The following is a 12,979-nucleotide window of genomic DNA, read 5'->3' as shown; positions in this document are numbered from 1 at the left end:
TTTATTTACATAAATAAATGAATAATTCCTTCTTAATTACTCGCATATTTTTATTTGACAGCTCTTGCCAAGAAAAAAGACATTTATTTAAAAAAGTAGAAAAATGAAACGCTATAGAGATAAGAAAATATTTATTAATTAATTTATTATACGCTAGAAATATTAAAAGATTTATTTATAATTGTTTAAAAAAGATAACAAATGTAACTATAAATTTAAATTATACTGACTAACTGTTTTAAAAGTCTATAGGCAAGTATTTCAGTGTACATATGATAATAATATTTCGATTTACCTATAATTTGTTATGTTGATTAAAATAAATTTGAAAATTATATTTTGTTGTAAGATAACTTCTCATGTTTACAGCAAAAGGTTACCCCCTTTCCCTTCCCGTTCTCTTTAATATAAGTAATTTCTAAAAGTGTGAAAAACGCTATTGAAAGTACCGGTCGTAAATAAAATATCTCTGAGTTTTCCTTTTAATTTCATTGTAAATACTTGAGTCTTTTTATGACCAAATAATAGCTTTTAGCTAACAGAAGAAAGAATACTTGATTCAATCAAAAATTACCACACAAAGTTTTATACCTCGCAAATCAGAGCCTTGAAAACACACCCCAGCCATATTTTAAGCGGCCTAGATAGCACCTATCTATATAACAGTAAAACAGGACAGGAGGTAGATAGTCCGATCCGATCTAGATAGAACCAACGGAATAAAGGAGAAAGCAACCTAGCCTAAAAGTAACAAAGCTAGCTGGTGTTTTAAACGTACAATTTGAAATTTTACTATTTCGTCAGCGTGATTAATATCATTACTTATGCCAAATTATAACTTTCTATTACTAAGAATATCTAAGCTTAGTCACGGACTAAACTAAATGCGCTAAAATCCTATTGACGCAATTCTCAACACGAAAGAAATATTTTTATTTATTGTCTGTTATCACTAGGTTGGCTAACAAGCGTACGACCCACTTGCGATCAATAAGCGGTTTCCGTAGCCTGTGAACCTTTGCAACATCAAAAACATCACAAACGCATTGCAGACCGTTAGGTCTGGATGTCTAGGAACAACGGAACAACCCTCGACCTTCTTAGGAGCTCTGGGTACCTTACTCAGCAAAGGAACACGACACTAATTGAGTGCAGAATTATTTGGCTGTGATCTTCTATAACTTTGACTTTTTTTGAGAGACTTCCCAAATCAGCCTGCTCTAGATTTTGAGCAACAGATGTCCTACTTTGCGCTACCCCATCAAAATAATCTTTAGTTTAACATATTAAGCCTTATAACAATCATTTATTACAAAGAATTCGTAGGCATTCATTATTGTTAACTTAATTAATAATACCATAAGGAATACGCTGAGTAGGTAATAAAATTTTCCCTTGACATTCGCATTCCTTCATCGGACATCTACATCGCTTCATAAGCGGTCCGTTCCACACCACGTTTGGGATATTATCAGATCGTGATGACTGAAATTGTGGAAGAAGTCGAATATTACCTTTTTATGAATAAAATATAATCGAAGTTACATGTATCCATATTATAACATAATAAAATAAATAACTCAACTTGTTCTATACAAATATCACTCTACTGTTCTGAAAATATAATTTCAGACCCTAAATATTTTTAGTTGAAAATTACAAATAAATATACAATTTATTGGGCTGTAGGGCCACTGGGCCCTATATATTTCAAAGAAAGACAAAATGAATAAAATGTTAAGTTATGAAAAAAAAATATGATTTTCGTACACCTAGTACATTATAAATGTAAGCATAAGTATGATTTATTTCTTTCAATATATCAATATTCGTTTAATAATTATTATTTATACCTCTACATACTCCTTGTACGTATAAATTTCTTTGCTACATCTGAACTTTTCATGTCGTTTGAGATATTCCTCAACCTCATCTATTGAAGCTTCGTCCCTAGTGTAAATCTTACCTATCTCCCTTTCATATTTCTTTCTGAACCATTCTCTTTCTTCCAAATACTGTGGTGTTATTGCACTTAAAGTTGGTGTTGTTTTCATTTTTGTACCATCACTTCGTTATAGATTTTTTTCAGAAAGCATAAGGCACATACTTTAGATTTTCCGAAATATATTCCAGTATTTATTTTCAAATTTAATATTGAAATTATTTTGGTTTCAAGCCAGCAGCTACATTTGTTTTATTTACGACCGGTACTTTCAATTGCGTTTTTCACACTTTTAGAACTAACTGTTTACTATAGTAAAGGGTTAGAGTAACCTTTTGCTGTAAACATGAGAAGTTATCTTACAACAAAATATAATTTTCAAATTTATTTTAATCAACATAACAAATTATAGGTAAATCGAAATATTATTATCATACATTGAGATATTATTATACCATTTTTTATATAACAACGGCTAATATTTATATGTTCACGGAAAATGTTGAAAGTTATACATTGATTGACATGATAATCATATTCGCAATATGCATATTAAAAAAGAAAGTAGGCTCTTTCAATACGAACGATAATTACGATAATTACGCCAACGATTTTTAGGGTTTCCTGAGCAATATTAAAACTCTTATAATTAGCTTAATTCTGGTATTTTTTTAAATCATCATAATTATAACTACAATTCTAGCTGTACCCTGCGCGCGTTGCTACGCTTTTTTTTTGGCCGCACCAACTCAGAAATCTTTGTGGGCTCATGCACAACACTGCTGAAGATCATGATATGATCAAATGCATAGTTTACGATTCTATAAATGACATACAGAAAAAAAATCATAAAAATCGTTTCGACGGAGTTCGATAACAAACACTGTGACACGAGATTTTTATTTATTGGTAATTAATTACCATACTTTGTCAATATGTGCTATAGGATTAGGAATGATGGTGTGATAATATCTATGCAAACCACCATAAGTATTTTCATGAGTATTTTTTAAAAGTACAGTCTTGAAATTGTATCTGTAATTTATTTTAAGCCGCTCTGGTGTAGTATGTATAGGCACCGATTAAGTATTAGTTACTACATAATGTATAAGCGCCTTAATATTGTGTAAGCATATTTGTATTTGTACAAATATTTGTCACCGTTCTGGGTTTCTGTCCTTGTGGGTGACCCAACCGTGCTTCGGAGAGCACGTTTAGCGATTGGTCTTGGATGTTATTATATAATTCATAGATACCTTATAGCGAGCCTTACTCATAGTAGGGAATGTACCCGAAAACCCGCAACGGGACAGGATGGTGGATTACGCATCGATTTTTCGCCTACACAAGAAAATAAAATAACAGATCTATTTTCAAATATTTTCTAGAATATTAAAATTAATGAAAACAATGAAAATTGATAATTTTATTGTAACATGATTGTAACACATCTATTACAATTCACAATTTCACACCCCTGTAATGATCTTAAGATCAAATTTTGCGAATTATCGCTATAATTAGAAATTTGATATCACACTGAATATTATACTGATTAGCAGGTAAGGTCCGTAACTCCGTAGCTACTAAGTAAGCCGATGACGGCGGGGAGCCGGTCTACTTCCCCGCCATCAGATATATTTTTCCTATATATAATAAAGTACTCTGTGGATATATTGAAGCGTTATAAAGCAATCATATATGGTAAATTGTCAAATATGTCAAGAAAATGATGATGATGATACTGTTTAGCAATATTTCTTAACGCATAATCTTACTAAGAATTTTTAAATCAGTATCAGTACGTAAGCTTTTTGGATCAATTTAAAATTTATTTAAATTTTTAAAGGGAACTACGATAATTATGACTAAGGCTATTGCTGTGAACAATCCACGTAATTGACCCTGTAATGCACTTGCAAAGTATAATATTTTACAAACCGATTATCTTTGCTTTATTTCATTTTATTGCTTTCACTGATACTGCGTTACCTTTTACGTTAAAATCTGTCAATTTTAATGTCAATTTGAAAACTGACGTTAGGTAATGTTTACAAAATAGCCGAAGAGGTTATGTTTACTTAAAAATTCAATAACGAAGAGCCGAATTAAATTGGCAAAAAGTAATAAAATGACAACTAACTTGTAATGCATACAAATATTATCATGAATGCTACTCAGTACAAGGAATACCATGAATCATTCATGCAAAATAATCACGGTTCGACGGCGTTACATACGTCTTTGTGTATATACTTTACCTTGCAATGTGCCATATTATGTGCGATCAAGCAGATTAAGGATGATACCAATAGATACACAACCGAATATTTGATCATAGTATTGTCAATGATACTAGCCCACACGGTTATATCAGATTACATTTACGAATTAAACATCGCAATTTTATTGCTACTGCTGTATGAAGTATCAAAGAATTATAAGAAATTGGATGTGCAAAAAACTTTTTCATCGGATAATATATTTATAACTAATCGAATACAGTTAATATCGTGTCTAAGAGGCTTGACATATTTGATAACTGGGTTATGTATACTAGCAGTTGATTTTAAAGATTTTCCTCGTCACCTGGCTAAAACCGAAAGATATGGCTATAGTTTGATGGACACTGGTGTTGGTCTATTCATTTTAATAAGTGGCCTTGTACACAAGGACATAAATAAGCATAATTACAAGTCAGTATTAAAAGGGAATACAAAATTTGTTCTAATACTCTTATCATTGGGAATAGCAAGGTATTACTCTGTAAAACAATTAGATTACCATGAGCATGTTTCAGAATATGGTGTGCATTGGAACTTCTTCTTTACTCTTGCTATTTGTAAACTTCTCTCGACCTTATTGTTGTTAATATTTCCACAAGCTTTACTATTAAGTATTATCGTTATGATTGTACATGAAGTGTTACTATGCAGTGTTTTACAAGATTGGGTTTTTAGTGATACAAGAAGAACAAATTTTATAAATGCAAATAGAGAAGGCATATCTTCGAGCCTCGGTTACGTTACCTTATACCTATTTGCTGTATATTTAAAAAGAGTATTAATAAGACCTTGCAAAAGGTATCAAATTCTTAGAAATCTAATTTTGACTTCTTTTATTATTTTAATAACATCAATTGTAATTAACAAATTTAGACCAATATCTAGAACTTTAGCTAACGCTGGCTATTGTACCTACATATCTACTGTACTCTCATTTGGAACAGTATTTCTTTATTTATTTGAAGTATTATTCCAAGGTAAAGGATTAAGATTTGAAGTACCTTTTATATTAAGATCTATTAATAAAAATGGACTTTTATACTTTTTAATTGTTAATTTAAGTACTGGCATTATTAATTTATCTTTTCGGACATTATTTTTAAGTTCAGGTGTGACGTTTTTAATACTGAACCTTTATATGATATTTACAATAAGATTAACAGTTTATTTAAATAAGAGAGGAATTAAATTATAAATATAAAATATAGAATTCAATATGCATATTATTTTATTCAGTATAAATAAAACAAATTGTTATAATTATGATAATAATAATATAATAATTTAAAAAATAAAAAAAATAATGTAATCTCGTTGTAATAAATACTGGAATTATCTTAAGTGCAATACTAATATTATATAAAACCTACTGGCAATATTCAGACAATTTTTTTTTTTAATTAAAAAAATAATTTTATTCTGACAACAACAACAAAGACAATGTGTTCTTTATACAGAATAAGGTAGTTAAAAGTTAACTAAATAGTTTCTATATTTAGTTTTAATCTGAAATTATATTCTATAATAATAAAGGAAGAAAAATATGTCCATAAATCTATAATGTATTGTCACCTACAGATAAGAATGAAAAAAATCTAAAAAAAGGGTGTGTACTTACAAAACACGTAAGAAGTTATACTTCATTGGCTAGCTAACTGCACGTTCCAACTTCTTCGTTGACTAGCAAATTTCAGTGTGTCGGTTTTTTGTAACGGTAGCGTAAAATTGACTCATCATTTTCCCCTAACACGCCAAAAGAAGTATAACTTCAAAAAATCTACATAAAAATATTAATAAGTGGTCCCAGAAATCTAATCTAAACTCACATTGCTAGTAGTACATTTGTGTCATATGCTATTTATGTACACTATTCAAATTCTAATAAAAACAGTCTTTACATTGGAACAACTTCTGTACTTAAAGCAGGCTATTTTATAACACAATACTTTTTCTCATAAATTCAGTTATATTAAAGTCCTAATAGTTGACACCTCTAATGTGCCAAGATAAATTATTATAAATACTAGAATTATACTAAAATGCATGTAACATTAAATAAAATAAAAAATAACAATTTTTTTTTCAGTCATTTAGGTATACCCACTGTTAATAATATCTTTAGCAATATTTTTGTTTTACCTGGTTTTTACTTACTTTGTCATGCATTAAAAAAATATTGCATTTCTCTCATGTTGTACTATATAGATTACATATATTCAAAGATATTACATTCGATGTAAAAGAGGTAGGATATCTTCACTCCTAACAAGTCTTTGTTGCCGATAGAGAAATTTAACACAACGGAAACAAAAAACATAAATTAAAATGAATACTAATACAATTAGGTAAACAAATAAATACGGAAACCTCTGCGGTGACCAGAATACTGTGTATTTCAAATGGTTGTTTTCTGGAACAAAGAAAATTTTTATTCATTATAATCTATATGTAAAACAGAATATTTACAAAGCGCCAGGCTGTTGCCACCCACTGCAAATATTGTGAACTCAAAATGACACCCAATAAACATGGTAAATAACCTATTTTGCAATATATCAGTGTTAGTTAGCCATAAAAATTATAAAATTTAATTTAATAGATATTATAATTATAGTAAATTAGATAATAATAGTAAATTAATTTTAATAAGAATTTTAATAATTTAATATAAGGTAAAGGATTTTTGTATTCTTTTCTAATTAAAAATATATGTATCGCTTCAGCCTGTAATATCCCACTACTGGGCATAGGCCTCTTTCCCCGATCAGAGCTTAATCCATCACGCTGCTCCAATGCGGGTTGGCGGATATATTCCCTACTATGAGTAACGATCTCTATCAGGTGTACATGATAACAACCGGGACCGACAGCCTAATGTGCTCTCCGAGGCACGGTGCGGACCCACAAGGACTGCACAAACACCCAGACCACGGCAAACACCTGTATGGCCTATACAAATGTTTATCATGTGCGGGGATCGAACCCGCAACCACCATCGCAACAGGTACAATCCATGGCTGTAACCGTTGCGCCAATGTGGCGTATTTTTTTTCTTTTTAATTAAAAATATAAGTATATATTTGATTACCTAGAATAGCTGCCCCATATCCTATTTTACTTGTACCCATTCTGTATGAGCACGTCGGTACAAATATTTCATACAACCATTCATCGTTGAAAACAACCTCAAGAACTGGGTCGCCAGATTGCAACAAATGTGTTTCTTTGTATTCAAAGTTCTTTGTCTGCTTATAATATTTTGACAAATGTTCGTGGGCACAGAAATATATATCTGGATGAATTATACTATTTACCTAAAAAAAATATTATATGTTAAAAAGAAAAAAAAAAAAAAAAAAAACTAGAATATATGCAATAATACAAAAGAGAATGTATATCATACATCAAAATGGATTTTTTTCTGCAGTGTAAAAAATAAAAAAGTAAAAAGAAATACACTGTGATACTATGTGATATCATTTACAGATGTGATAAAAATGTTGTTATATGTGATAAAATTGATAAAAATCAGTTATTAAAAAAAATATTAATATTTTTTTTTAAATTTTAAATTTATATGATATGTTTGTATTAATAATTGTACTGAGCAAATAATATTCAAGAACTTGAATAACTTTATAGTTATAACTATAGCTGAGAACATGTTACGATACAATTCAGTATAAAACATATTCTTAGCTAAAGCTAAGAATAAGTAACAGAAGGCTGTTAGAATTTTTTTTTTTCAGTTGATTGAATATTCAACATTTCTAACCTGTCGTCCGTAACCAATTTTAGATAGAACAGGATAATGTGCTACAGCTATCTTAACATTAAGATCTGCGTCGTCCGGTGCCTGTGGCACTTTGTACATTACAGAGTTCACTTTGTAAAAAGTAATATTTTTAAAGCTTATTACAGATGGCTGATTAAATACTTTGTTAAATTCTAACACTTTGTCATGTCTTATTGGTTCGTTTTCACCACCAATGTCGTTGTCGCCCGGAAGCCACACTTGCTGTAAAAGTAATTTTTTTTAAATGTTCATATGGCTATATTAATAGTATAGATCATTGTCATACATTATCTTATATAAAATCAATAGAATATTCATACAATTATTTTTATAGAAATATAGTAGAGGTGTGTAATAATAGAAAATTAAAAAGAACTTTAAGTTTCAATGAAAAGATTTTGATTCAGTTCTTCCTTCCAACTAGCAGTTACATCTTTTATTGTCCTCATTTAAAAATAGAATCATACATATATATCAACTTCAAGAAATTGATATACTTACTACAATTGGATAATAAACATCAAATATATTAGACAATCTCTTAACATAGCTGTGAAACTGAACCAAACTGGAGATAGAACCTTCATCCATCAAATCACCTAAATAAACTAATACATCTGGTTTGAAGTGTCTTAATACTATTGAAAATGTTGACCGCAGATATCTGAAATAGACATTAAAAAATTGATTATAATATCTTCAACATAAACTAACTTTATAAGAAACAACGTAATAGATTCGTGTTAAGAAAATAAATTATTGTCGCTGCCATTTGCTTCGATTGAAGTAATCCCCTCAGACAGCCATTTTAATTTACTACTACTTACTAATTTTGATAAACAGGAGTGACTAATCTGAGTATTACATCTGATTATAATCTATTTTCTTGTGTATAAACTGTAGTCGATATTTAATATATTCTGATAATACCAGAAAGGCGCAGCGTTTTCTTATATAAAAAAATAATCTTTCGTAAAATATGGTTAGCTGTAAGTGCACATTTTATTTATTTGAAAATTAATTTAAAAAATGTAAGAAAGGTGTTATAAGCTATAAGAATAATAACATAAGGTACCTATCACTATCCCAATTGAAGAGCAGGTTCAAAGGCGGCGGGACTGCTAAATCGCCTTGTATTTGCGGATCTGCTATGAATAATATCTTCGTGCATTTCGTGTTTTCTACACATTCTAACTCTTGCCAATATAGCGGTTGGATTATAAACACAAACCATTCACAATAGAAAAGTATAATCAATGAAACCGCCGTGAGGTACTTTGAAGTTGTACTGTAACAAAAATTACAAGCTACTTTTGTTTTGGGCGTTATTTTACACAATGGCATTTACAAACAGAGGCAAGTATATAATCACAAATTAAATGAACTCATAAAATACCTTCTTCTTAGAAACATGTGTATAATACTTTAATAGTCAGTTTCAATTCAATTCAATTTCAGTTTCTTAAAACATTTCTAAACAAATTCAAAAATAAATACCTACTACGTTTTAATGCAAAAAAAATAGTCAAACTGTCAAATATTTGTCAAATATCAAAACAATGTCAAAACTCAAGTCTATTTTTATCTGTACAGTTGCACTAGTGGTGTTTTATATGTTGTGGTATTTTAAATAAAAGACTTCTTGCAACGAGCCATCTTTATTACGTCTTGACTACATAGTGTTCATATTCTAACTCTTATAATGTTGCCAGTGCCATCAACCTTATTATTAACACTAATAATAATAGAGGTGTGTTGCCATATACAACATCCCCCCTTTTTAGTTTTAAATTTAACTTAAACATAAATTCAACTTAAATTAACAAAATTTTAAGACAAGACATATTTTTATTTTTTTTTTTTTTTTTTTTTATTTTTTAAACATTACTATTGTGTGTAATCTTTGAAGTATGAGGGTTGTTTTATTAATCTACCATACCTACTGACTTTATGACTAACATTTTCAGAACTCTTACTATTTTGTGAAGGAACAGTAATCAACGGAGTATTAAGTATTTCTGATTTGACATTAAACTGATTAGGTGAATAATTTATGTGCTTTTGATTCCTCCTGACTTCTGTTCCATCCTCCCTTTTGACAACAAAAGATCTCGGGCCCTCTGGCTTTATAACTTTGCCTGGATACCACACCCTGTTTGGTCTATTCTGTACCACAACATTTTGACCTGGTTTAAAATTTACATTTCTAACTTTACAAGTTTTATTATAATAAAATTCTGTTTTTTGTTTGTTGAGTGACATTTTTTCCTGCACATTAACAACTTTAGGTTTTAAATGATCTTTAGTACAAGGTAAGTTAGTTCTCAAAAGTCTAGACATTAATAATTCTGATGGACTATAATCCAATCCTGCAACTGGTGTAGATCTATAATGTAACAGAGACAAACAAAAATCATAGTCATTATTGTTTTCGCATTTTTTCATCATGTTTTTTACAATTCCTACTGCTTTTTCACTTAAACCATTAGACTGAGGATATCTAGGACTTGAATAAATTAATTGAATATCTAATGAATTTGTAAACTTTTTAAAAGAGTAACTTCCAAACGGCATATTGTCACTTACAATATATTTTGGTATGCCATGAGTAGAAAAAATAGTCAATAAATTTTTAATTACACTATCAGCTGTTTTATCATTTAAATATTTTACTTCTATCCATTTTGAATAGTAATCAACAACAACTAGGTAATCTTTTCTGCTGTAAGTACATATATCCATACCTATCTTGTAGAACGGTAAGCTAGGAATATCATGAGACATAAGAGGTTCTTTACTATTAGACGGTCTATACTTTTCACAAGAACTACATGACAACACAAACTTCTCTATATCTTGTGACATTCCCGGCCAATACATAACATTTCTAGCTCTCTTTTTACACTTCACTATACCTGTATGTCCTGTATGTATAATCCTAAGCATTTCTTTTCTTACATGTTTTGGTATAACTACTTTATTCTGTAAGTACACTATATTATCTTTTACATGTATATATTCTTTTAAACTGTAGTATATTTTTAATTCTTTATTATGTATTAGTTTATTATTTTTAGGCCAACTATTTTTATACCAATTAATTACTTGTATTAAATCTATATCATTTTTAGTTTCTTTTTGTAACATTTCTAATTTACTATCTGTTATAGCTAAATCTGTTTCAAAACAATGCACTATCTCCTGTGTTGTTGGATCTATCTCAGCATTATTTTTTATATAATTTCTTGACAAGTAGTCTGCAATATACATTTTATTACCTGGTATATACTTTATATTTATATCGTATTTTAACAATTTCAAGATCATACGCTGTAGTCTAGCACTTATTTTATTTATATCTTTATTAATTATTGTGACCAAGGGTTTATGATCAGTCTCCACTGTTATGTTCCTGCCGTACACGAACTGATGATATTTATCTAATGCAACACAGATAGCGAATAATTCTTTTTCTATTGGTGCCCATCTAGTTTGACATTCAGTATAAGCCCTTGAGTAAAAAGAAATAGGTTTACCATTTTGTAACAAACACGCTCCCATACCAGATTTAGAACTATCAGTTTGCAACACTATAGAACCTTTACTGTTTAAGACAGCTAGTGTAGGTGTATTACTTAACTTGGTTTTTAATTCTTTAAATGCTTTATCTTGTGGTTCAGACCACTCCCACAAAACATCTTTTTTAAGTAAGTTTCTTAAAGGTTCTGTAATTACAGAATAATGAGGTATAAATCTACTCAAATAGTTACACATGCCTAAAAATTTTTGTAGCTGTTTTACATTACTAGGCTCCTTCAACTCTAATATAGCTTTTACATTATCGGGATCAACTTGTATACCTTCCTGTGATACTATTAAACCCACATACTTAACATGGTCCGACTTATATTGTATTTTATTTTTATTAAATTTTACATTATATTTTCTGGCTCTTTCTATCACTTTATTTAATATATCATCATGCTCAGAGTTATTTTTCCCTGCTATTATTATATCATCATAGTATATTTCTACTCCTTTAATATCTCCAAAAATGTTAGTATTTGTTCTTTGCATAACTTCTGGAGCAGATGATATACCAAACGGTAACCTCTTAAACCTATATCTACCATATGGAGTGCCAAAAGTACACAATTTATCCTTATCACTTAACATTATCTGAAAAAATCCATCTTTCATATCTAAAACAGTAAACACTTTCTTACCTGCTAAGTTATTATAAATTTCTTCTGGAGATGGAATAAAATATCTCTCTCTTACTATATACTCATTAAGCTCTTTAGGATCTAAACATAACCTCAAAGATTTATCTGGTTTTTCCACTATAACTAGGTTATTACACCACTCAGTAGGACCTTCTACCCGCTCTATAATATTCCTGTTTTCATAATTATTTAATGTTTCCTTAAGTCTATCTTTTATGGCTAAAGGTATTCGTCTTATAGGTTTAACAACAGGTTTTGCATCATCTAAAATTTTTATTTGGTAAGTACCTATTGTCCCTAGACCCTGAAAAATATCTTTATTATCTTTTATAAATTTTTCCTTTTCTGTCAACTTATCACTTTGTATTTCATCAATCCTTTTTAACAAGTTTAACCTAATACAATCTGGTAGTCCTATTACAGGTTGTACATCTAAATCAATTACAGTAAAACATACCTTTTTATTTACCCCTTTTACAACACAGCTTAGTTCTACTTGTCCCGCTGTCTTAATTCTCTCTCCATTATAAACAACAAGAATAGCAGGTGTTTGTTTCAAACTTAACTTATTATTTTTATTAATACACTTGAACAACTTTAAAGACAATGTATTACAGTCCGCACCCGTGTCTAGCTTAAACTCTATATTTAAACCTAGAATATTTATTTTTTCTCTCCACTGTAACTTAATATTGTCTATATAGTTTAAACTTCCTATTGTATAATTATG

General features: G+C 29.5%; 1 protein-coding gene across 1 annotated transcript; it reads left to right on the top strand.

Annotated features, from left to right (window-relative positions):
• The first annotated feature begins 4,108 nt into the window (after positions 1-4,108).
• LOC123669251 (GPI-anchored wall transfer protein 1-like) lies at positions 4,109-5,442 on the top strand. Its single transcript, XM_045602870.1, has one exon. It carries the CDS (start codon positions 4,109-4,111, stop codon positions 5,420-5,422), a length of 1,314 nt encoding a protein of 437 aa, XP_045458826.1. The 3' UTR covers positions 5,423-5,442.
• Positions 5,443-12,979: the final 7,537 nt, after the last annotated feature.

Source organism: Melitaea cinxia, chromosome 3 (assembly GCF_905220565.1).
Source record: "Melitaea cinxia chromosome 3, ilMelCinx1.1, whole genome shotgun sequence".
In the NCBI taxonomy this organism is placed as follows: domain Eukaryota; kingdom Metazoa; phylum Arthropoda; class Insecta; order Lepidoptera; family Nymphalidae; genus Melitaea; species Melitaea cinxia.
Note: the sequence above shows the minus strand (reverse complement) of the source record. Positions and strands in the feature narration are given on the sequence as shown.

Bases quoted from the DNA above. Each gene is read 5' to 3' on its own strand.
- LOC123669251 (XM_045602870.1), top strand. From the start codon at position 4,109: ATGAATGCTACTCAGTACAAGGAATACCATGAATCATTCATGCAAAAT.